The 25,988-nt window shown below is 50.4% G+C and overlaps 1 protein-coding gene and 1 long non-coding RNA gene across 30 annotated transcripts in view; one reads left to right on the forward strand and one right to left on the reverse strand.

Annotated features, from left to right (window-relative positions):
* The window catches only part of Slc38a10 (solute carrier family 38, member 10), a 47,401-nt gene extending 23,000 nt beyond the window's left edge, over positions 1-24,401 (reverse strand). For 14 of the 29 annotated variants that reach the window (NM_001164800.1, NM_001164799.1, NM_001361696.1 and 11 more), the window contains exons 1-10: positions 24,030-24,401; positions 20,771-20,888; positions 14,650-14,695; positions 13,643-13,736; positions 12,036-12,179; positions 10,907-11,031; positions 7,830-7,932; positions 5,727-5,909; positions 2,251-2,362; positions 1,473-1,579 (exon numbers count right to left, since the gene is read on the reverse strand). In NM_001164800.1, coding sequence (NP_001158272.1) covers positions 1,473-1,579; positions 2,251-2,362; positions 5,727-5,909; positions 7,830-7,932; positions 10,907-11,031; positions 12,036-12,179; positions 13,643-13,736; positions 14,650-14,695; positions 20,771-20,888; positions 24,030-24,128 — 1,131 coding nt within the window. In that variant the 5' untranslated portion in view covers positions 24,129-24,401. Of the gene's footprint in view, positions 1-1,472; positions 1,580-2,250; positions 2,363-5,726; positions 5,910-7,829; positions 7,933-8,070; positions 8,774-10,906; positions 11,032-12,035; positions 12,180-13,642; positions 13,737-14,649; positions 14,696-16,550; positions 16,556-20,770; positions 20,889-24,029 lie in introns of those variants that run through there. The other 15 variants (XM_030246354.1, XM_030246353.1, XM_006534290.3 and 12 more) reach the window with 13 other exon arrangements.
* On the forward strand, positions 23,457-25,771 carry Gm11769. The gene is made up of 3 exons (XR_389232.4): positions 23,457-23,764; positions 23,888-24,448; positions 24,829-25,771. It is a non-coding gene; the product is annotated as a predicted gene 11769 (long non-coding RNA).
* The last annotated feature ends 217 nt before the right edge of the window (positions 25,772-25,988 follow it).

Below are 25,988 nucleotides of genomic sequence, written 5' to 3' on the forward strand. Positions count from 1 at the left end.
ATACAGAGGGAGTTTCAGAACAAGCAGGGCTACACAGAGAAGTCTCAAAAACAAACAAACCAACAAGCAACCCCTACAGGTCACCCAAGTAACAGCAAGGCCTCATGCAGTGACTGTAAACCACCACGTGGACAGACATCATGAGACACTGCTGCACCAAGCTATCTAGCTCACAACACAACAGACAATGGTAACCTTTTTTTGAGATGCAGAGTCAAAGGATGAGAGGGGCTCACAGGGAGTTTTGGGGTGCCAGGATATCCAATTTGGCCTGGAGGGTTTCTGGTTCAGGTCACACTGCCAAAATGAGTGATGCTGTATGTAAGAACTGCTTTCTACATACACTGCACCTTTCTTCAGTGTATGTGTATGTAGAGGCCCGAGGCCATTGCCTGGTATCTTCTTCACTTTACTGAGGCAGGGTCTCTTGCTGAGCCTGGAGCTCTCTGATTCAAGTCTAGCTACCCAGCCTGCTCCCAGAACAGTCTCTGTCTCTCAAGTGCTGTGATTACTGGCTGGCCACCACACCCACAAAGCTTTCACATAGGTGCTGGGAACTCAAACTGCAAGCCTCACTCACAGTATCCAAGCCCACATCATCTTAGACATCTACCACTACACATGAATAAGAAAACACACAATTCCCAAAGAAGGAAGCAAAACCACAGGCCTTTCCTAGACAAAGAACCTAAGCGGCTGTGTGCCTGAGATGATGATCCCACTCTCTGTGTGGAAGCCAAGGAAAGGGCAGACATGGTAAAAGACACCTTGGAGTCATGACCTCACCAGGCACAGGGTGGGAGGTCCCCACTCTCACCAGGAGTCTCATTTCCGGAATACTTTCTACAGGTACGCTCTCATGTACAGGGAAACACCTGTGCCAAAAGCTGGAGATGCCTAAGTGGGAGACTAGGATTATGGAATTTCCATACAGTGAACTCCTAGGATACAGCTAAAAATAAACTGGATGCTCGCACCTGTGGTTGAGGAGCAACCTGCCGTGCATGTTAAGCAAAGATAGCAGAAAGCTACATTACCAAAAAAACAAACAAAAAAGCTGGAGCACGCTCACGCCTGCACACACACATCGTCCTCCTAGGACACCCACTAATGCAGCAGTGGTGCTCGCTGTGGGGACGAGTGTCTCCTGGAGGGGACAGCTGAGTCACAGTATGAACAGATTTAGTGTCATGTCTTAGGAAATCAGGAGACAGTGTCCTCTCTGGGGAAGCCCTGAGAGGCACAGAGACCAAGCTATCTGTGTGGCCCACTCCCCACATCTCCTGGACCAAGTATTCTTTGCGTATGCCACTGAATGAGCTGACAGAACCTGTCTGAAGGCCTCGGGCTGGAGACTATTCGGCTGCCTCTCCCTAACTAGACTGACTGACCAAGGGCCAGGCCACCTGGTGGGCAACTCTCATCTTCACCCAGGGGACAGTGTAGATGGCCTGGGGGAGGGATCCACTTACCTGGGCTGAGGGGGCATTCTTGTGGGCTTTCTTATAGATCAGAGCCGGGCAGATAAAGCAGATGAGGCTCCCCATCGTTGCTCCTGTGAAGCCAAGGATGGTTTCCACTGCAAATGAGCAGACAGCAAGGGGTGACTGGGAGCCCGTGCTCACCAGGCCTACGAGTGATAGGGTCACTGCAAAGGCTGCCTGAGTGCCAGTGGACAGACATCTGCTGTATCCAGAGGGCTCCACCACCATCTCCACCTTTCTCTCCTCCTCTTCCTCTTCCTCCTCTTCTTCCTCATACACTAAGATTTGTCAGAGCAGGGCATTCTGGGAAACTGCTGACAGCTGATGTTTAACTGGCCAACCACAGGGGGTTTCCTACAGAAAATCAGAAGTCGGCTCCACACGGCTTAGTATACACACTGCCATCACTTGGCAAGTGCCCTCGTGCCTTGCTCTAAGTTATCTGTGAAAAGGATACAATGGCTGAAGCCATTGCTCTGGTGTTTGGTGACACCAAGTTACAACCAGCCTACGGGGTCATACAGGTATGACCTTGAGTTTCTAGGCATACTGGATACTAGGCACACTGGATACTAGGCACACTGGATACTAGGCATAGTAGGATACTAGAAAAAAATGGCATGAGACTCCGGGAGTCATCTTAGCTGAATGCTAAGCATAGGCCAGGGATATGGGCCCTGGGTCCCCTATGCAGCAAGGAGAAAGGAGCAAAACTAAGAGCAGAAGAGAGGCAGCAGGGCCAGTCACTGCAGGGCTGTCCACCTACCATTGGGGATCATGACCCCACCAACCATGGTTCCAAACACCACCGAGAGGGTGAGGACTTTAAACCGGAGTGGGGGCATGTAGCCTCCTGCAGCAAAGGTTCCATCTTTTTGCTACATGAAAGAAAACAAAAAACAAGCAGTTTTGAAATGACCACTTTCCAGTGGCATACATAACACCATACAGGGCTCTGCCAAGCAATCCTATCTCTGCACGGGCCAGGAGGGAGCTCACCCGGCAGGTGACTGTCCCAGCATAATCAGATTTAGCATAATCAGATCTGGCTGAGCGGCTTTAATGGAAGCCGACAGAATGCCAGGCTCTACTCCCAACACGGGCTGTACATCTTTTTTTACAACATTGTTTTGAAATGTTAGTATTACATTCTTTTTTGGTTTTGTTTCTGCTCTTAGAGCAAAAACAAAGCAGAGTCTTAGACACACACACCGGACAGTGGACTCCCGAGGATCAGCCCTGTGGAGTGGAGTGAGTCAGCTTCTCGTCAAGGTGAAGCTTCAGAGAGCGTGTTGAAGATCCACATGCACACATGCATGCGCGCACACAGGTACACGCACGCTAAGCTGTTATCATCATTCCCAACAGATCCACGGTGGACACTTAACAATTTCAAAGTCCAGAAAGGAGGAAAGTGGAGAAGGATTTGATGTGGCATATCCCAACACCCTGCCATGCCTGCACATAGGACACTCTGAGGTGTGGCACCACAGAGGTGTTGGCCTCAGAGTCTACATGCCTAAGAGTCCCACACAGCCTGGCTCAGATCCCGCCTCTGGCAGCACCAGCTGTGTGCCTCTGTTTCCCTCTGACAACAGAAGTATCTCCCCATCAAGCTGTTGATCCTCCATCAACTGACACACAGGAAGACTTGACTAACATACTGATCACTCCTGGGCTAGGAATAACTGAGCCTCCCAGAACTAGAACTTCAAAGTAACTTCTTTTCATAAGAGACATTAACCCGAGCTAGACTGAGGTAGCTGCAGCTGGAATCGTTCATTGAATAAGGATGACAGTTTGTACATGACTTAGGAATCCCAGGCACAGCACATTGGGAGTTGACCAAGAAATTCTCTAAAGGAGGAAGCAGGAACCTGTGCGTCAGATAGTCCTAAGGACAAGCAGAAAAGCCATCAACAGAACATCTACAGGAGATGTTGGAGGTTTCCGTGGGTAGATCCACTGAAAACAGAGGAGGGGGAAGGGAAAGTAGCCCTGTCAACAGACAGACACAGGGACACAGCCACATGCTTGTGAAGGAGAAGGCTGAGAAGCAGGTGCACTGTTTTTCAAGACATGGTTTCTTGGATGGGTCTGGCTGTCCTCAAACTCACAGAGATTCCACCTGCCTCTGCCTTCTGAGTGTGGGATTAAAGACATGTACTACCACTGTCTAGCAGTGAACTTACTTAATAGTTCTTTTTATTCTATTATTAATGTTTAATTTTACAAAAGAGATGGATACCAACCCTTGGGAGACAGAGACAGTTAATTCTCTTTGAGTTCAAGGCCACCAAGTCTGGATAGAGATGTCTAGACCAGGCATAGTAAGACCCTTTTTTTTTTTGTTTTGTTTTTTGAGACAGGGTTTCTCTGTGTAGCCCTGGCTGTCCTGGAACTCACTTTGTAGACTAGGCTGGCCTCGAACTCAGAAATCCACCTGCCTCTGCCTCCCAAGTGCTGGGATCAAAGGCATGCATCACCACCTCTCGGCCAAGACCCTATTTCAACAAAACCAAACAACTTTGCAAAAGAAGGGGTACATTATGCAAAAATGCACTAATGGTGTTCCAACACTAAGCTCACATTAAGCAGTGAGAAGTGGCCTTGAGAACTCACAGGTGAGGCTGTACAGCAAGGACAGGGTGCAGTAGGGTGAGTCTATGGCCACAGGGTTGGTCTCACCTTTGCCCCTCAAGGGACAAAGTCCTAAATTCTACTTTGCGTAGCGTCCAGGTACGTAAAACTAAGAGATACACTAGGAGCTAGCATGTGAGGGCACTCAGCCTGTGGCACTGGGCCCCTCTACTGTCACTGGCAGCCAAGTCCATGGGAAGGAGTCAAACACCAGCACGGCATGACTCCAGCAGATAGGAGCTCTATGCCAGTTGTTTCTACTGAGGTTGTACACACTAGGACCCGCACTACTCTCACCCAAAGTGCTCGAGTGACCTTGTAATTCTGGCCACCAGGAGTCCTGGCTGATCAGATAAACCATGTCTAAGAGATGAATCATAGGAGCAAAAGCTGCCATCATAGAAAACACCCCAGGTAGAGGAACTAACTTGCCAGACTCAGGAAAGGGCGCCCTGTGAACAAGGGTGGAAAGCTGAGATGGAGGGGCTTGATGGACACGAGGCAACCCCAGGGCAAGCAAGGACCAGAGAGCCTTTAGTTTCTATCCTTGTATTTGAAAGTTTCTTGTGAAGGGCACACACACACACATACACACACAGTACAAGGGTTCTACCAACATATTTCCAGAAGTCACACCAAAGTACAGAGCAGAGCAACACAAGCCCATCCCACAATGCCAGCTGTGATCAATATCGGCCAATGTGATTAATGTGATCGTGTCCTGCTGCAGCCTCCCCAGGAATTGAGGTTGCTAGCATCTATGCTGCCAAATCCCAGAGATGAGCTGAGTTACCCATGCAGCTGGCTGGCATGGCCCACAGGCCAATCTCATATGTTCTTTTTACCAAGGTTAATTCAAGCCATGCCTGGTCAGGGGGGTTGGAGTACAGCTCGAGAGCAGTGGGTATACTTTAGCATACGTGAAGTCCAATCCCTAGCAACAAAGGAAAGATGGAAAAAAGGAAGGAAGGGGGGGGGAGGGAGGGAAGAAGGAAGGAAGGAAGGGTGGATGGATCTCTGCTAAAGACTTCCTGAGAGGGGCCAGCAAGAACAGCTCAGCAGGTAAACACACTTGTCAACAAGTCTAACCTTATCTTAGACTGATCTACAGAATCTATGAGGCGAAGAGAACTGGACCCCTTCCATTTCCTCTGACTTCCATTCACAAACCATGACATGTAAGTCCTACTACCATCACTAAATAAAAAGTTAAATTACATGCGAACAACAAAAGCCACTGAGTCTCGCCTGGGCATGGTGGTACACACCTGCGTTCCTAGCGCTCAGAAAGCAAAGACAAGAGAATCCTGAGTTCAAGGCCAACCTGCACAACATGGCAGACTCCCCTGAAAATAAGCCAAGACTTCACTTCACTTGAAGTTTGTTTGGACCAGTCGGATGTCTCAGCAAGTAAAAACACTTGCCACACAAGCCTGGCAGTCTGGGCTCAACCACTGGAGCCACAACAACACACACACACACACACACACACACACACACACACACACACACAGAGTCTGTTTACTTCTAACAAGGAAACGCTCCTACGACCACTGTCATGAAAACACAGAGCTAACCCAAGAGAACGGGAGAGGACCATACCTGCTGCTCAAACAGCAGTGTGTTCAAGGCCTGCCTGCACGGCAGAATCATCATGGGGAAGCCCACAGCCACAGACATCACGAAGCCCACTCGGATCATCTCTGTCACCGGGTTGGAGGGGAAGTGGATCAGCACATTGCCTGTGGTGGCATCAGTGAAGCTGACGTAACCAAAAAACCCCACCTGTTGGAGGAGAAAAAACAGCAATGAGGCCAGCTCTGTATCTGCCAGTTCACCACCAATCACTCTCTGCCTGCCTGCCTGCCTGCCTGCCTGTCTGTCTGTCTGTCTGTCTGTCTGTCTTTGTCCCAGACTGGTCTTAAAGTACTTCCCCAGGGAAGCTTGCACAAGACCACACTCCTCAGCTCCTCAGTCCTGAGGCTCCCGATGACAGGGGTGGACTACTGTTGACATGCAATTTAGTATACCTTCAACAGAACCATAAATGAGGCAAAAATGAAAAGGAAGGTTCTAGAATGCCTCTTTCAGAGGAGCCACTCTTTTTTTTTTTTTTTTTTTTTTAAGTTTTTCGAGACAGCATTTCTCTGTGTAGCCCTGTCTGTCCTGGAACTCACTCTGTAGACCAGGCTGGCCTCGAACTCAGAAACCCGCCTGCCTCTGCCTCCCAAGTGCTGGGATTTAAGGTATGCGCCACCCCACCCAGCTCAGAGGAGCCACTCTTAATCTGGTTTCAAGCTCAATCAGGAGCTGGTGTAGGGGCTCAGGACTGTGATCTCAGCTTTCAGGAGGCATAAACAGGAGGATGGAGACAGTTCCAGGCAAACCTGGGCTACACAGTAAGACCCTGCCTCGAAAAAACAAAACTGGGGAAAAAAAAAAAAAAACCCAAATAGTCAAATAACTGTGGGGTTAAGAGGACAGAAGAAGACCAGGACTAGACGATGCTCCAATGACCACTCAGAAGACTGTTACCATAGCAAAGGGTGGGAGCTAAGGCACAACCTTAGCATGCTTCCATTCTCATTTCAGACAGGATTTCTCCCCTCCATGGTTCTAGGGATCAGACCTCTGGGTCATGGATGCAAGGCAAGCTCTCTACCAACTAGGCAGCTTACTGATCTCTATAATTTTACTTAAAGACAACACAGAGAAGCGGGTGTGGTGTAATAATCCCTGCTCTTGGGAGGAGAAAGCAGGAGGATCAGGAGGAGTTCAAGGCCTAAACTACATGTGAGCTTCAGGCCAGCTTTAGTGACTCAGTGAGATCCTGTCTCAGATAGACATGACAGACAGACAGACAGACAGATAGACAGAGATAATAAATAACTACAGCACTTAAATATATTAATAAGAGCCAGGTGGTGATGGCACACATCTTTGATCCCAGCACTTGAGATGCAGAGGCAGGCAGATCTCTGAATTGAGGCCAGAGTGTTCTGCAAGGCAAGTTCCAGGACAGCCAGGGCTACACAGAGAAACCCTTTCTCAGAGGGAGCGGGAGGGAACTATGAAAAATGGTCATAATGTTTGTGGACTAGGTGTCTTCTCACATGGGTACCCCATGCACCACACACAAGTGTAGCTGGCTGCAGCTACCTCAGCACCATTCTTTTTAGTGGGAATACTTTCTGTAGAGAATTAACAATGGCGTGGAGAGAGTTAAAGCATCGGGGACCAGTCCTGGCCAAGGTGCCTAAGCTCTTCAGACTGGACAGTGTCAACACAGCTGGGTGTGGTGGTGCTCACCTGTATGCCTCACACTTGGGGGCGGGGGGCGGGGGAGCAGGAGGAGCACTCCAAGTTTGAGACCAGCCTCATCTATATAGGAAGTTCCAGGCCAATTAGGAATACAAAGTAAGACTCTTTCTACAAAACCAGAAAAAAATACAAGACGGTCCAGGACAGAAGCAGCTCAGAGGTGCCTGTGCCTGTGCCTGGATGACAAGCAACGTCACACAGACTCTAGGCAAGCATTTCAGCTGAGGACCTGAAATGCTCTGGGTCCCCACAAACACAGTGCACCTACAGACGCTGACTCGGAAAAGGTGAGAGCCAGCGGTCCGTCTGCAACCCCCACAGACGGACGGCAGAGGCCACACTGGGCCTTGAGTGCTCAAGGAGAGGGTATGGAACAGTTCCTACCATGACATAGAAGGCGGTGACCACGTTGAGGGAGGAGGCAAAGATGGAGCTCATGGTCTTCACTGATGGCTCGTCCAGGCTGTCATAGGTGGGCAGGACCTGGCTGTGTAAAGACAAGCGAGTCACACGGACTCTAGACAAGCAGGCACTAGGACCTCACCCGCCCTCCTGACAACTCCTAGGACTTCTACCAGAATGGCCAGGCAACAAACCTCTGACACTTCCTTGGCAAAACACTCACCACAGAGCAGGATTCCTGATGTCAAGGTCACTAGCTGGGCGATACTACAGACAGCTGCACTGTGATAAGACCCACAACCTACACCCTACAAGGTTCCATGTAGACCCTTCACACTGTGCTGTGCTGTGCTGTGCTGTGCAGATGTGTCTGGGCAGGGAACCAAAGCAGACCTGAGGAAGGAGCACACAGCAAGCCCATGCAGCTCCACTGCCAGGGGATATGAGAGTCGGACGGACACACCATCCACAGACACCGAGGTCAGCAGCCACCTCATCACCAACAGACACAGAGGCACACCTCCTACATATCAGCCTCTCACTGGTGTGATGAGAAAACTGGATTGTGTCCTAGGCCTGGTGCCAGGAGTGTGCTGCTGCTGGTCAGGTGGGAGGGACCCAAGTCACAGCAGGACAGTGACGTGACAACTCATCTGAGGACTTTGGACAGGAAAGCCAACTGAGAGGGACATGCAGGACCTGGGCACCTTCAAGGTGTAGGGGAACCATGACTGCAGAGAGAGGACATGAGTGTAGAAGAGAGGCTGCATCTGAGATGGTACAGGCTCAGACACTAGCTAAAGAACTACACTAGAACAGGAGGAAAAATCTGGGTGCCTCCTTCACATACTTCCCCGGTGGCTATGGCCTTCTAGGAAAAGACAACAGGCATAAAGGAAGCCAGTAGGAACACACAGGGAAGTGTGTGTGTGTGTGTGTGTGTGTGTGTGTGTGTATACCACTCACACACATGCACGCTGGAAATCAGCAACTAATAAAGAGAACGGCACACAGATCAGTGGAGCCCTACCCAAAAAACGTCCTTAAAAAAGTCCAAGAGAGTCGGGCAGAGGTGGCGCACGCCTTTAATCCCAGCACTTGAGAGGCAGAGGCAGAAACAGGCAGATTTCTAAATTTGAGGCCAGCCTGGTCTACAGAGTAAGTACCAGGACAGCCAGGGCTACACAGAGAAACCTCAAAAAACCAAACCAAAACAACAAAACAAAAACAAAAACAAAAAAAGTCCAAGAGAAGCAAAGAGGCACACACTACACTATGATCAAGAAGCAAGCAAGTATAAGTGGGAGCCCGGACAAAGTGAAGCTGAGATTCCTGCCCACCCTCAGCACAAGAGGCCACCACTGTAGTCAGCTAGGAGAAAAAAATGGCAGCAGCACCCTACCCAGCCTCAAGGACACAGAAGGCAAACGAGCCCTGGCTCAGCCATGAGGTGGCAATAGCTTCTCAGAGCTGAGTAGTCACAGCAGGAGGCCATTCTGGGTGGGGGGGGGGCTTGAACCACATGCATGTGCACACACAGAGGAACGCATGCACACACAGAGGAACGCATGCACACACAGGCAAGGGCACAGCAGGTGCTGTGACGGGGAGACAGGGTGTGCCTGGACACAGTGGGCCCTGATCCATGGGCTTCCATCCAACCCCAAACGCCACGCCCTTGGGAGAGCAGCCTCCGGCATCAAACACCCCTGAGGTGCCCCTAGGCTGAAAGTGAGGGCCAAGTGCACTCTGTCCCACCAAGGCTTTCCGTGTTCATCAATATGGCCATTGCTGTGGCCCCATGATGACAATTATGCACAACACAAGATTCACTCACCAGGAAGTAAGATCAAGAGGGCCAGAGGATGATGGCAAGAACTATCCTAGGCACAAGGTAAGGAACTGGTTGCCACCCAGCACACAGGCCCTCTGGTACAGCCCACCAAGAAATGACCTCTGTCACCTCACCTAGCAAACATTCCAATGCTCGTAGCCTGGGGATAGTGCGTGACCAACACAGAGGAAGAGGGCACACTTAAGGCCCCTAGGTCCTCCTGGAAGGGAGATGGATCCTGTACTTAAGGCAGTGGCAAGCTCCCACCCTCCTGGAACCAGGACCTTGCACTAAGAACAGCCCACAGACGTGCACTGCCTGCAAGGCGGCTACTATTGAGGAAGCCCAACCACAGGCTTATCTTTTAAAAAGCAAACACACAGGCAGAAAGGACAAGTGGTAACTAGGTACACTGCACAAGAATGTAACTTCTGTCACCAGTGATAATGGGGACATTAAACAGCGAGGCTGGAGCGCGCGTTCTGGTGGAGACAGAGCTGCCAAGCGGGAGCCGGTGAGTGGGAAATGACGATCTGGATCTCGCACGTGGGTGTCAACAGCAGTGTGAGCAAATTCTCTGTCACACTAGTTTACAATTGGCACAATGCATGCCCACTGACACCACAGGAGGGGGGCTCCTCTGCCAGCCCCCCCAACACGCTGATGGTCTTTTCTCAACGATGTCGGATTTACGCTTACTGTTCCCACCCAGGCATGCATCACTAGCTCCTGCCACCCTGGTGAAGGTAGCACTGCTGCTGCTGCTACTGCCATGGTGAAGCAGCCCCGCGTTCACAGAGCCCCGCTTGCCAAAGAGCCCGCCCGCACACACAGGACTCAGAGACATCCTAGCACCAGCCTCGAGTCAATGTTTGTGCAACATCTTTTTAAATATTCTCAGAAAACCAGCTAGAGTCTGGCAAAGTACTCGGGACTCTTCTCAGTCAGATGGCTGGGTAGCTGCTGCACCCCACAGCCAACTCTCCCCTCATGGGATCTGGGAAACTCAGGCCCTTGCCAGTTAGTTAGCAGTAGTTTATTTCCTGGTTAACACAGAACTCTCCCCTCAGCCTAGAGGAACAGTCTACACTAGGTCAGCCATCACTCCTCAGTGGCCAGAAGCAAGAAAAGCAGGCTGCTGACCCACAGCTTCTCCCTTCGCCCCTCCTCCAGGCTACACCCTCAGCCCCACCCCTCCCCCTTCTTTCACCTTGGCAGTACTTACGACTGACAGGCAAAGGACATGCCAAAGATGGGGACACAGCGGAAAACACCTTCCCAGCGAATGTAGCTGACCTGTCGCAGCCACTGCCCACTAAAGAGGCCATGTTTAAGGGAGGACAGCACAATCTAGACCAAGAAGAGAGTGAGACATGGGGTCAGGAGAGAGTAGAAACCGTGCCACAGAGGAGGTACAGGAGACACACAGCTCTTCTCTACATCAAAGCTGGCTTATTCCTGTAGCCTGGGGCTGTCTGAAGGGGCAGGGGCTCCACCTCACCTATGTCCCTGGGCCCTGGCTTAGAACCCAGTCCATGCATGGAGCTGCCTGAGCACTACTGAGAGGTGTACCCAGCTGCAGGGGGGTTCTGCTCCGATGTGGGGCCTCATAGTGGAGAGAGAAGCAGAAGCTCACTCCCTCCCTCAGCCCTGAAACCCGTCTCAGATGACAGGGAGCAGTGCCCTCCATAAGGGCATGTCCTTTATCTCCTTGCCCTGGACAGGCAGACAGCCATCTTTCAGGAGCTCATCCACTGAAGACATGGCTATGAGTCAGGAGTTAACTGTCCCTGGCTGGTCCCCTGCAGCCAGACCAGGGCACAGCTCCTGCAAGCACACTTGGCCCCTGCCCTCAGGAAACCCAGCGTCTTCCCTGGCAGTGAGGGTGAACCCCCAAGGGTTCAGCAGGGTCAGGGAGGAAGGCTAAGGACTCTGGAGGAAGTCCTCACACCCCATCTTCCAGACTATCCCCAAAAAAGCTCATTTAGAAAAGTGACAACTGGCACCATGTGACAAAACACTAGCACATACACCTGGTTCCATGTTCCACATGGAAGTTCTTCCCATAAAACACACAGCCACCTCACTTGCTTTCCAGAGCCTGGGTAAAGGGACTATGGTTTCAAAGCCCCTTCTGGATCCTGCTGTCCAACTGCTCTGCCTCTGGTGCTCACAGACCAGGCATGCACACGGCCTTCACGACATTGCAGTAGTTCTACCACAGGACTCAAAGCCACTTTCCCATAATCCCCCCAAGGTAGCTGATGGCAACAGCAGACTAAGGCGTGGACACATGTGGTTATGGGAAGGACTACGCCACAAACAAGCCCCTCAGCAGTGTCTCCGGTGCTCACCACGAACATGAAGACGGTGTAGAAGAGGAGCGCCATGGCACTGAAGGACTGGATAGAGGCCATCATGTTTCTCTGCAGGCTGAGCGGGAGCACAATGAACAGGGACACTGCGAAGAGCAGGAACACACGGACAGTCCTGGTCACCTGGAAGGGAATCAGCTCTAAGCTCTGAGCTCACTCACTGCCAGGACTCATCTTACCAGTGTGGCCAGGGCAGGAGCCACCACAGGCTGAGGAGCACACTGAGGCCTTAAAGCAGAAGGTGGTGTGGTCAAGTCTGGCAGGTACAGGCTGAAAGCTCCCCTCTCAGTGGCCACGTGGATCAAAGTACTGAACACCTCTGGCCCAGCATGGTCCACCCAGGCTCCACAATGAGACTAGTCAGGACCAAAATATCAGCTACCCAGAGCCAACACGTTACACAGTGTCAGAATGTGGCAAGAGCACGCGGGAACTGCACTGCTCTGGAAAAACCCTGCCCAGCTGGTGCCGGCGGCTGGTGGAAGGAGTCACCACGTCTCCACACAACTCAGAGCTATCTTTACCACAGAAGGAAATTCTGACCCAGATAATTCATCACAAAACTCCAGGCTGGCGTCTACTAAGAAGCACCGATCTGGGGATATCTACCATCTCACTGATCTGCAGCCAGCACGTTTGACTTCCTGGAACCTTCTTCACAGGTGACAGCGAGGCCACAGAGGCTGATACTGCCCATCCTGCAAGTCTCTCAGAACTGCAGGTGAGATATCTGGCCCTGGCACAGATCGGTAGGGTTTTGAGAAAGGACTCAAGTAACTGTGTGAGAGACTGACCCACAACTCTGCTGGACCCAAGGGCAGTGTGGGAGATGGACAGAAAGCCAAAGGGGAAGACACAGACCAGGGCCAGGCTCACAGGCCACTCTCTGCAAAGTCCTCCCACACCATGCAAATCCTACACATATTCACGAGAAGGATCTCCTCAGCTGTCACATTTACAAACTAAAAGTCATCTCCAGCTACCAGGTAAACAAAAACAAAGGAGTCTTCACAAAAAAGACCCCCCAGGGCCATATGCCCACTTTCCCTAGGCGGTCACTGGTTACAGCTCTGCTCCCCAGTAGGGGAGGAAGGTTGTGTGGGGTCCAGTTCACAGGTGGGACCTTCACAGTCAGGGAGTGGCAAGCTTGGAGGATGCACAGAGCTATGTCACAGGCCCTGGGAGCAGTGCCCTCGAGTCTTCCTCAGCAGGGTGGGCCCCAACTCCCAGCCTCAATGTACCGATCAACAGCCCAGCACAGAAGCTGCACGAGGGCCTGGCCTCTTTTGCCTTTTGATGAGCACCGCTGGAAGGCTGAGGCATCTGACCTGCACAATGATTTGCTGTGTCCTACCCCTCCTCCTCCCTGCCTCCACCTTGTACACCATCAGGCTGTATCACAGCCTGCTCTCTCTCTCTCTCTCCCTCTCCTGGTGCCTCTCAGACACTACTCGAGCAAAGTTCTGAAATCCAAGCCAGGGAACTTGAGTGGCTGGCAGGCACAGGTCCCAGGTGGCTTAAGGAAAGGAGGCATCAGGCAGCAACCACAAGGATTAAAACAGACCAGATATCTAACAGTGTCTTACCTGTAATCCAAGCAGCGGAGCAAAGAAGTTGGACCCCAAGTCACCGATCACGACATAGAAGGTAATGCAGGATCCCAGCATCAGCCCAATCATGCTGTGAAGAAAGACACCCAGGGCTCTGAAGTCAGATTTAAGAAGGTGCTGCTTTGTGATCAAAGCTGAGCACCTTTGCAGACTCAAGACTCAGGTACCCCGAGTCTGACACCCAGGACCACATCCAGTTCCTGGGCTTTGCTGACATGGAACTGCCATAAACTGGCTGGGCTGGAGGCAACTGTGACCGTGGGTGTCTGGGGGACCTCCACTGCTCTTGGGGTAAATGCTGAACCATACTCAACTAGTCTCTCTTGGGTAAATACCAAATCACACTTAACTAGTCTCTATGTGCTATCCTAGTTCCCTTCCTCAGGAGCTTCCGAAACTCTTTCAGGTACAGAAATATTAGATAAGTTAAAAGAATAATCAACTGCTTCTAAAAACTGTTTTCTTCTGTGTTCACAATCCCTTGATTAAGAAGCCTAAAAGTGTAATTTTCTGACAAATTTTTCCAACTCATTAAAATTTTACTCTCCAAAAAAAAAAAAAAAGTGGCATTTCAATTTAGAGCCTCCCTTCTGTGGCAGAGTTGGGGACACAATTTACATAACAGCGTTAAGATTACCTGTTCTTGGGGTGGGGGGTTTGTGGAAGGGAGACCGGGAATGGGGATAACATTTGAAATGTAAACAAATACAACGATTAATTTAAAAAAAAAAAAAGATTAGCTATACTGAGAGAGCTATTTTTCTGTACTTCCCAAGTCTCTTATTCTCATGTACATCTTAGCAAGACTTAATAAGGCTTTCGACTTGGACAGCAGTCACTGTGAGGTAAAGTCACAGTGAGCTGACTGTGAGGGACTCCTCAGAAGCACATTAGACGCTGTAAGCTCTCCCCGAGTGACTCAGTGTTCACTCCCTGACAGGCTCCAGTAAGAAGGATGGACTCAGCAGGGCTGCACCACTCACCTGGTCTCCACCAGCATCTTCCCGGCCTTGCCGTAGGCGTGGAACGCTAGAGAAAAGGAAACCGCTCAGTCTGACAGCAACGCACACCCACCGAGAGGCCGGGCGCGGTGGCGCACGCCTTTAATCCCAGCACTCGGGAGGCAGAGGCAGGCGGATTTCTGAGTTTGAGGCCAGTCTGGTCTACAGAGTGAGTTCCAGGACAGCCAGGGCTACACAGAGAAACCCTGTCTCGAAAAAAACAAAAAAACAACAAAAAAAAAAAAAGCCACCGAGAAAAGCTGTGTGCTGCAGTTTGACGAGCATCCGTTTGCTTGAGGTCTCATGGATATAAGGAGATACTTTAAACTCTGGTGCCAGACCTTCTTTAGACCTACCATCCCCAAATGAAACAACACAAGGCAGGAGCAAAGCAAGGAGACACAAGAAAGGGACACACAAGCAAGGGACATACGAGCCAGGAGACACAGACACAAGCAAGGGAGATAAAAAGCAAGGAGACACACACACAAAGAGACACAGACACAGCAGGGAGACACAAGCAAGGGTTTCTGTAGTTTCTTATGAATTATGAAGGGGGAAAACGGAAGCCAGGACCCTGTAAGGTACTGGGTTCTGCTGCGAACAAAACTGCTTGGAGCAGTATGAAAATGGCAGAGCCAGCTCCACTTAGGGACAGGGGAAGAGGGAAAACTTAAGAGGGGTCCAGAAGGTTCAAGCCTCGCCCCAGAGCCCTGCTCCACAAGGATGCTGCTGAGGGCTTCATAGATGTCCTCTGATTGTGACTTACAGAAGGAAACTGAATCTTTGCAAGCATGGCACTCTGGGGAAAGGGAGGAACAAGTCCTCTGAGACTTGCCAGTGCCCAGGACAACCAGGGACAGAGCCCTGATGATGGCTGGCATGCATGGCCACAGCAGTGTCCTACCAGGAAAGAGACCTCCGTCTTTCCTTCCTGACCCAGAACTATTTATTGCCAGCAGATGAGAATAAAAGCTGACTTCACTGGTCCTCAGCGGACCTTTCCAGTTATCTGGTCTCCACCGCTTCCCCCATGGTCCAGCCAGATGAGAGAGCAAAGGAAGTAAGCTCTAGTCTTGTGGAGCAGCCACAGGCAGTGCATGTGACAGGATGGCCTCAGCCTTGTCACAGCCCCAGCTTCCTGCCTCTTGTTTCCTCTCCTACTCTGGGCCAGTGGCCCTCTGAGGTTGGACAGCAGGAAACACATACACTGGGTATGAATGAACCAAACAAAATCCTTGTTACTTCTAACTGAGGAAGAGGCACAGTGTTGGCAAAAAAAAAAAAAAAAAAAAAAGCAGACAGCTGGCACCAGCCTCCGCTTGGCCTGAGAACAGTAAGACTTCAGCCTCCAGGGGTCACTCTGGCCTTTCCCAGACTCAGCTGGGAAGGAACCTAACATACATACCCCTTGAGTTCATCTAGCAAGAATTAAAACACACTTCAGAACGTTACTTGAGGAAATCTCAAAACACTAAAACAACTCCAGAGGTGGTGATATCCATAGCTGCTGCTATGTCACCAAAGGATCCGCTCCAAGTCCTGTGCCAGAACACTCAGCATATGACACGGAGGACCAGCTGGCCAGTGGTGGCACACGCCTTTAGGTCCCAGCGCTTGGTAGGCAGAGGCAGGCAGATCTCTAGGTTCAAGGCCAGCCTAGTCTACAAAGTGGTTTCTAGGACAGCCAGCCTGCCCCAGAAGGTGGAACCTCTGGCCCATTCCCTCTCCATTCTCACTCCTTATTCTCTGACAGGAAAGTGGGTCTCCTGCACACAGAATACTCTGCCCTAGAAGATGCTATTGGAAAATGCAAGTCACCAGCTAGTCAAGAGATCAGCAGGAGGTAGCACTCTCTTCTGCCAGATCACTCTGAGCAAAACCCAGGCCAAGACTAGGCTTTGTGCTGACCTATCTGAGACCCGAGAAACAGGGCCACAGGACAACAGGTAGAACTGACTCTATCCTCCGCCTCTCTGTAACACTCAGCAAGGCAAGAAAGGGGTGCTATTCAAGATAGAACAGATAGGGACAGAGATGAGGCAGGGAGGAGGTTGCTGCTCATGACGACCAGGTAGGCACACATGAGGTAGGGAAGGCTTCAGTTGAGCTACTTCTGGAGGAGGTGGAGAGTGGCCCACAGCCCCGACTGCCGAGGAACACAAGGCCAGCAGCACTGGGCAGGTGCACAGTGAACACTGCCCGCTCCAGGAGGCTCCAACAGCATAGAAACGGGGGTCAGGGGACTCCACCTCACAGTCTTGCTTACCAAACCACATGGCAGGTGCACAGATCACACTGCTCAAGGGCATGCAGGAAGAAATACTCAGCTGCCATGCCCTGGTGGGCACTACTCTAGGCCTATGAAGGATGAGAGGCACTCCAACCGTAGGCCATGGGGACACAGAACCATGGTGACATCCACTATTCACTAATGACACCTTGGGTGGATGCCAACAGTCTCTACTGCTATGGAAGGTGCTTCCCTCCTGGAGCACACACTCCTAGGGTAGGAGAGATTCCCAACAGCCACTGATATGTCTGTGTTGTCTTCTCCCTGACTGAGAAACGCCTCCCTCAGATTTCCTGTAGCAAGTCTGTAGGGCATTTCTTTCATTACTGATTGACGTGGGAGGGCCCGGTTCACTGTGGGCACTGCCGCTCCTGGACGTCCTGAGTTGTACAAGCGAACAAGCTGAGCAAAACATGAAGAGTAACCTAGAAAGAACACTCCTCCCTCCCTCCATGGTCTCTGCTTCACTCCCCGCCCTAACTCTCCTCAGGGATGACCCGAGTGTGGCCTGAGTCATAAGATAAAATAACCCTTTCCTCTCCAACTGGACTTGGCCATGGTGTTTTATCATGCATGAGAAACCCTAACGTGCCTTCTGAGATGAAACGAGCTGGGAACAGAAGCAGGAGGTTTATTTAAAAAAAAAAAAAAATCCAAACTCACTACAGCAAAAACAGACAAAGCAACTGGGTGCCCAAATTCATCAACAACCCCTACTGTGCTATGACTCTGCACCCTGCAGACATTCATCCTCCAGAGCTGGGGGAGAGGGCTATGGGACAGGTCACTGTCACAGCTGCTAATACGGTTAAGACTTAAATGTGAGGAAAAAGGTCCCCAGTCCTCCATCAAGTGCAAATGGTAAACAGGCTCCTTGTTCGAGACATGACTCGACCCTGGAAATTCCTGCCTTCTTCCATAGTCTCCAAGTGAGGACAAGGCCATCTGCCCAACTTATCCACAGAGCGCCTATGCTCATGACCCAACCCAGGACTCACTCTCGTGCACCCACAGACACAGGCCATCCGTCAGGGCTGCTGTACCTTGAGGGAAGAAGGGGCTCACTGAGCCTTCCAAGCACTCTGATGGCTGTGGTACAAAATACACACTGAGGCCTAGCCCATCAAGAGAACGAAGGACAAGCGAGAAGAGGCATCTGTCCAGCTTCCTAAGAGGGCTCCATACTACCTGTAGGACCACCATGCCAGGAGGTGGCACAGTAGGCCCTCCCCTCTGCTGCTCTGGCCCCACACAGTCAGTCTCCCCACCTTGCAGACAAATGGAAACTAGCGCTTAGCTGACAGGCCCAGAAGACTCTTTGGGGACCTGAGAGACTGGGGACCAGGAAGATCAGAACTCCAAGAAACTGCCTAGACATCTGAAAAGCTCTGAAGACCGGGAAGACTGAGGGTTCAGAAGACTGTCTGGGGAGGGGAGGGGGCAGGAGATTGTCTGAGCGCCTAGAAGATTCTATGAGGGCCTATATAAGTAAGCCGCCTTGTTTAGGATCAAATGTGCAAAATCACTGGCACATGGGAATCTGTTGTTTGCAGTGGTTCCAACGTTCAGATATAGCTGGAGCCAGGCAGCAGCATTCACAGGTGGTGTCCATCTGACAGCTTCCCTTGTCTTGCGCATCTGGACAAACTGGTTTCACTTCTCAGGAACTTTTGAAGACTAACTGACTGGCCAACCAACAACTACTAGATGCCATGACCTGCCCAGCCCAGGGTTCACACCTTTCAGGACACAGGAGTCCTAGGCTGGAACTTAGGCAATTGATAGCACAAGACACAGATCTTGGAGGGAAAGGACCATACGCTGCACCTTGGCTCTACACCACCAAGGGCATGCCCCGGGCACCTCACTCCCCAGACTCTAGTAGGGAGCATTTCATCTGGTAGGACAGAACTAGGTCATCTCAGTGTGGGTCAAGTTTACCTGATAAGCCTCACTTCCTCAGGTGGCAGTAAAAGACAGAACACCACTGTCATCAGAAGAGGAAGAGTGGGAAAGCATCCCTTAGGTTCTGAGACTAAGAATCAATTCGAGGCACTGGTGCTGACCGCAAAGCAGATTAGGAAAAAACCCAAAAGGCTACGCTGCAGAAGCCCCACGTGCATCTCTAACGTGGGCCAGGTGGAGGCCGGGCGCCCACCCCTCTGCACGTCACTCCTATTCAGTCGTCAAGAAGTACTTTATTCTGCATTACTTCATTTGCCCCCAAACTCTGTGCCATTTTCTTCTTTGACAGTGAGAGAAGGGAGGAAAGGCCAGGCACACTCAGGTGAGAGCAACACTGCAGCCACACAGGGGCTGCTGGGTGAGGAATCGCCAAGAGGCCAGGAATTCTCTTCTCATATTCTCCCACAAGGCTAAGTCCCAAAAGCAGAAGAGCGGCATTCTCACCCCCATGCCAAAGAGACCCAGCATAAGCTACTTAGCAAAGTCTAAGCCTGGCAGGCAGAGACCCAGGCTTCACATGCTACCAACAAGAGGAGAACAAGACAGTGCGGTCCCCTCAGTGTCCTTGAAGCCAAACCACCCAGAGACAAATAGTAAGTGCTCTGTTTAGTCCCTGTGGCTGGCACTGTTTACAAAGACCTAGAGGGAACAGAACTGCAACCAATGGTCCGGAGAGAGAGGCCCACCCTTTGGGCAGATGGAGCACTGAGTCTCAGCCACACACTGCACTCAAGAGCTTCCTTCGGGGACTTCCAGGAATCTGAAATGTTCCTCTCAGCCACTCAAGGCTTTCAGGAACAGGAAGGCATCAGGTACAGGGAGCCAGAGTCAGCAAGTGAGCGGCAGCTTTGGGCTCGGTGACCCTGCTGGCTTGGAAGGTAAGTGTGCGTCATCTGCACACTACACATCTGCACGGGGCTCAGTGAGGGAGAGGCTGTGGCTCTATACCCTCCCTCTCAGCTCAATTCTAAAGCAGGCAATTTGGGATGGGAGTGGGGTTGGGTTTTGAGATAGGGTTTCTCTGTGTAACCCTGGCTGTCCTAGAACTCACTATGTAGACGAGTCTGGCCTCAATCTCAGGAGATGTACCTCTCTCTCCGACTCCCAAGTGCTGGGATTAAAGGTGTGAACCACCAGGCTTCCTCATTTCTGAACAGTGTTATTAACTGTATGCTTTTGAAAATTATTTTATTCAGCACACAGAAAGCAGAGGCAAGTACAGCTCTGTGAATTCTAGGCCAGTCTGATATACATAGCAAGTTCCAGACCAGACTTCACAGTGAAGCTTTGTCTCAAAAACAACAACAAACTCACAGTATATGTGTGTGTCTGTCTGTACATATATAAAGTCCTGTTCATTACTGTGTGTGCACATGTGTATGGGTGCACACATGCCACACTGAACAAGTGCAGGGCAGAGGACAACGCTGTAACTGGGTCTCCTCCTACTTTTATCACCTGTCTGTGGGTTCCAGGAACTGAACTCAAGTTGCCAGGCCTGTGCAGTCACTCGCTGTATCATCCCACCAGCCCATGTTTTGTTTTCTGGAGATTTCTCCATGTAAACCAAGCTGGCCTCAAATTTGCTATGAAGCCAAGCAGAGGCAGGTCTTGAAATTCTTACCATCCTGCCTTACCCTTCCAAATGCTGGGGTTACAGGTACACACCACTACACTCAGCTGGCATTAACACTGAAAAAGTACTGCACTCCAAAAAACTCCTTAAGAAGAAATAGAAGAAAAAGAGCTAAACAAGAGGACTAAGCCCCCGGCCCCCAAGCAAGAGCATCCACTTCATGGGAAGGACCTATCAGCTTTGCCAGCACTCTGGAAGCCAGGTCTTACCCAGGCCAGCATAGGTCCTCCTCTTGCTCAGGCTGGCCGACTTCACCAAGAACATGCAAGACTGGTGTGTCATCCAGGAGCAGAAGACCAGGAGCAGGGCCCCCAGGACAATGCCACACTGCAGGGTGGAGAGAGAAAGACACGTTTACAACACCAGACCTCTGAATCGCTGCTTCATACATCCACAGCACGAGGGGCTCACTGCTGCATCTGTTCCCATTGACCACCACGGGTGACACCTGAAAGTGATATTTCCCTAAAATAGAAGCAGGATCCGCGAGTCTTGTTTTAAAAGGGCTTGTAGGTCCTAAGTCTGTTGGGCTATCAACTAGCATCCCACACTCCCTACACGCACCTCACACGCAGCGTCTTAACCACCTCCTCAACAGCCCTATGTGGTAAACATAGCCTTGAAGGACTAAGGATGGTGTGCGCCTTACTTACAAATTAAACAGATGTTGGCCATGAGACCCTGCAACCACTCTTAGGCCTTTCTCCTTCAGGAATGAAATGCCTACGGACAAACCGTTTACACGTGGGTTTAGCCATAACCCAACAAAAACAAAAAAGTTCAGTGGCCTTCAGAGGTGACTAGAAAATCAAGTCTAGTCCATTCATGCAAAGAAGTTTATTAATGATCAACGTCACAACTGCCCCGTGCAGCAGAGAAGGAGGGCCATGAAGACAGCTTTCTGCGTGCTGCCAGGCACAGAATGCTTAAGAAAGACTGTAGCTGGGCCAGGCCACAAGGCAGAGGACTGAGGGAGGGACAGCTGTTGATCACAGAGGGGCAGAGGTGACTTTTGGGGATAACAAAGTTCTTCCATGTCCTGACCACAGTAGCCATAGACTGTATACACACATCAAAACCCAAAGGACCACACCCGGAAAACAGCTACGTTTTGTTATGTATAAACTGTCCCTCAATTACTATGACAATTAAGGCATCAGTGGTTTGCACCAGGCAAGACAGTACTCAGGCTTTGATCCTAGAACTAGGAAGACAAAGGCAGGTGCATCTCTGTGGGCTCAAGACCATCCTGGTCTGGTCTACATAGTGAGTTCCAGGCCAGCCAAGGCTATATAGTGAGAGTGTCTCTAAATAAATAAATAAATAAATAAAATAAAATAAAATAAAATAAAATAAAATAAAATAAAATAAAATAAAAAGACACAGTAGTTTGAGGATGTGGTTCAGCAGTAGAATGTTTGCCTGGAATTAGAACTTCAGCACTGAAATAAATAAACAAACAAAACAAAATATTAGCTCTACCACACCAGAACAGTGTGTTACCGAAATGGGGAGTTGAGAAGCGGGATATGGGGGCCGCCTGTGCTTTCTACTCAGTTAAAGCTAAAACTGCTCAAAATAAGTAAACAAACAAAGCTTAACAAACTCTCACCAGAATGGTCCTGCCAAACACTGCAGAGGACATGATGCACTTGTGCATCTAACACCTGTGCTGGCAGGCACACACACACACACACACACACACACACACACACACACACACCCAGGGCAGGATCTGTGTGTGCCCCCAGAGAAACACAGGTCTATCCAGAACATAGCATTATCAACCACAAGTTGACTCCCACACACCATGACCCCACCTCCTCCAAGTCAAACCAAGCCACATCCAACCTCTGGCACAGTCGAGCAACAGGTAGTCGTCTTCTGGTGGGTGGGAACAACTAACTGGTAAGTGTGCCAGCATTATGGAATTCCTCAAGTGTACAGTAAGGTACATATGTTCCTTTACCTCATGAAAATTCATCAAGTGTGCATTTAAAATATATGCAGTTTTCCACACACTAAATACAATAAAATGTTTCTCCTTTTTAATTGCCGGAATCACTAAACAAACTAGCTCTAAACCCAAAGGTTTGTTTTTTTTTTGGTTTTTTTTTTTAGCTCCCCCTAAACACTAAGACATTCCCCACTCTGCTGGACTCATGGCTTTGCCCCAAGGCTCCGGAGGAGATAACAATCTAGTGATAGGAACTGACAGGTTTTAGGCACAGTTTGACTGTTTCTGGTCTCTCTTGCACTGGGTTCCAAGCTCTCCCCAAGCAGATCTTCACTGGGCTCATCATCTCCGTTTGCTCTGGTAGAGGCCTAGCACCTGTGCACAGCCAGGCTCCACAAGAGACTGCTCAACCACCTGAGCCCAAACAGCTAATTTCCCAGTCAGCTATGACAGACCCCAGTAAAGGGTCAGTCACACTTCACAGACAGGCAGCAAGGATGACAGAGTTCACTTGGAGATTCGAAACCAGCCAACACTCAAGTCCCAGGATGCAATTCTGCTGACAGACAGTTTCCATGGACACTGGGACACGTAGGCACTCCAAAGACACCCAAAACCATCCCCCAACAACTCAACACTGGGGTTCACAACACAGATGTCACCCCAGAGGATCTAGCTCTGTCCTCCTGTCTACATCTATTAACCATATCAAATACCCTACCCGGGAACCCTAGATACAGTCTCAATCAGGATAGGTTGTTGAGGATCAAAAACTCATTGATTAAAAAAACTTGTTTTCTATTTTTAGCCTGGGATGTGAACGACAAAACACACGAAGTAGTTGTTAGTCTACTATTAAATTATCAACAACCCATTTTCACTTCCAAATGTCTATCCCGGATTAATCTTCCACCTCATCTCCTGGGAGTCATCAGATAGGAGGAGTGGTCTCTGCCTTGATAACCCACTGTTTCAATAGAACAGGACAGCAGCCCGCGTGGCATGGATGAGCGACGGGGAACCCCGCCACTCCCTTTGTTAAGAGAGTCATTACCCAATTTGACGTTTCCATCTGCTTCCGCAACTCACTGGCAGACACAACAAAGCCACGTAGAAATGACCATCTTTTCATGTGGCATTCAACACAGAAATAACACCAAACTTTTTTGTATGCCGGCTTTTCCAACTGCGGTGACACATGATACAGATCAGACCAAACGAATGCTTTAAATCGCCTTGAGTAAAGGTGAGTAGCCGAAGCCGAGGACCGGCATGCTTCCGTGCCATGCAGTCGGTCAGAGTCAAAAACAGGACCAACAAAACCACTATCAATCCGCTAACGTATCCTTCTCTGTGCCTTTCCGTACAGTGTGAGCAACCGCTGAGCGCGCAGATCCGGACCGCGACTCGCTTCGGGGACGTTGCTTGGGTCTCTTCCCGACCCGCGGTGCTCACACCCCCTTCCCACCAAACGAGCACTTCAACCTGATGCCCCCGCGCCCTCGACTCACCTGCTTGAAGCAGAAAGGCATGGTGAGCACGCTGACGCCCACGATGCTGTTCACCACGTTCGTGATCAGCCCCCACTTGGAGGTGGAGGCGGCCGTCATTTTGAGGGTCTAGGGACCAGGACAGAGCGACCCTAGATAACCCTAAACCTGAAGCAGGGGGGGCCGCGGACAGGCGTCGCGAGGTCAGCCTCCAGACCCTGCCAGGCTCCGCAGCAGCCTCATAGCCATGGTTCCAGGTTCCCGCCTCCGCCTCCCCAGAGTGAAGCGGGAACCCGGAAGCGCCGCAGGCAACGCTAGCAACACCTCAGCTCCGCTTCGCTGCCTCCGGCACCCAAACTTCCGCCTTCGGAGCCTACTCTACCAGGAAGTGACGGTATCAAAGGGCGGGATGAGGCGGGACGCCAGCCAACTAGAAGTAGGTGTGTATGCCCGAGGAGGCGTGGTTTGGGTGGGCCCAGAGGCGGAGCTAGGCGTAACTCTGGCCAATAAGAAGTATGTGGGGGGAGGGACGGCGGGACGTGGGGCGGGGTCTGAATCAGGGCGGGGCTACAATCTGGGTTAGGGGTTCCAGGCTTAGACTAGTGACTGTGGCCGCTGGTAGAAGAGTCATTTGCTGGGTACAACCTCTAGTGGAACAACAGGAGAGAAAGAGAAGGACTACCTTTCAGGTGAGGAGTGGGCTCTTGAGGGTTAATTTTCAGGTCCTTGCGCACAGGAAGGATTTTGGGTCACAATTGGAGGACCTGTCTAGACTGAATGCCAACTTATTGGGACAAAATTAGCACTTAACGTTTTACAGATAAAAATCATCGGGACACCGGGAGGTTCAGAGACTCAGCAAAGTCACAACAGCCTGGAGGAGGGAGCATGGAGATGTGTCTGTTTGATACGCTAAGTGGGTGAAAATGGTCTACTGCCCTAATATGAAAGAAAACCAGAGGAAAGGTAAAAAGGAGAGACTAGGGAAATCTAGGATTTCAAGAGATGGTGGCTTCTGTACTGGAAGGACTAATGAGAATTCTTCCTGGAGTAATGGACATTAAAGAGACTAGAGAAAAGAGAACGCTCCAACACCTAAGTGGATTACTGGCACCTGGCAGTGTTCTTTATGGTGGTGTCTGTGGTGAATGAAGGCCTAGGGACCTGAGGTCCAAGAAAGACCCCACAATGATTCCAGGAGGCCAGAGCTGTGCATGCAAGGAGGAACTTCAAGCTGCCTAAAGAGGCTCTCCTAGAAAACAATTTGAGGCCCATGCAAGATCTCAGACAAGGGACAAATTCTTCCAGCATCAGGCAGAGCAGCTTCTAGAGATGAGAGAGAGAGAGAGAGAGAGAGAGAGAGAGAGAGAGAGAGAGAGAGAGAGAGAAAGGAAAAGCTAGAAAGAGCAATTGGTGGCATGAGCCATTAATCCCAGCGTTCAGGAGGCAGAGACAAGCAGCTCTCTTGAGTTTGAGGACAGCCTGGTCTACATAAGTGAGTTCCAGGACAGCCATGGCTACGTGGAGAAACCCTGTCTCGAACAAAAAAAAAAAAAAAGGAGTAATTGAATACAAAGCCAGAATAGGGTTGGAGAGATGGCTCAGTGGTTAAGAGCACTGACTGCTCTTCCAGAAGTCCTGAGTTCAGTTCCCAGCAACCACATCATAATGGGATCCAATGCCCTCTTCTGGTGTGTCTGAAGACAGCAACTGTGTACTCATATACATTAAATAAATAAATCTTTAAAAAGAAAAAACCAAAATACTAAGTGTCTGTATTCATCGTTTGTAAGTGAAGTCATTGTCCACAATCTATCTGACCCGTTTCTGTGTTTCCATATTCATGTATCTGATGTTCATCCCTAAGAAGGGGCTGCTCAGGGCTGGAGAGATACACTGACTGCTCTTCCAGAGATCCTGAGTTCAATTCCCAGCAACCACATGGTGGCTCACAACCATCTGTAATGAGATCGGATGCCC

Source organism: Mus musculus, chromosome 11, assembly GCF_000001635.26.
Source record: "Mus musculus strain C57BL/6J chromosome 11, GRCm38.p6 C57BL/6J".
Taxonomy (NCBI): Eukaryota; Metazoa; Chordata; class Mammalia; order Rodentia; family Muridae; genus Mus; species Mus musculus.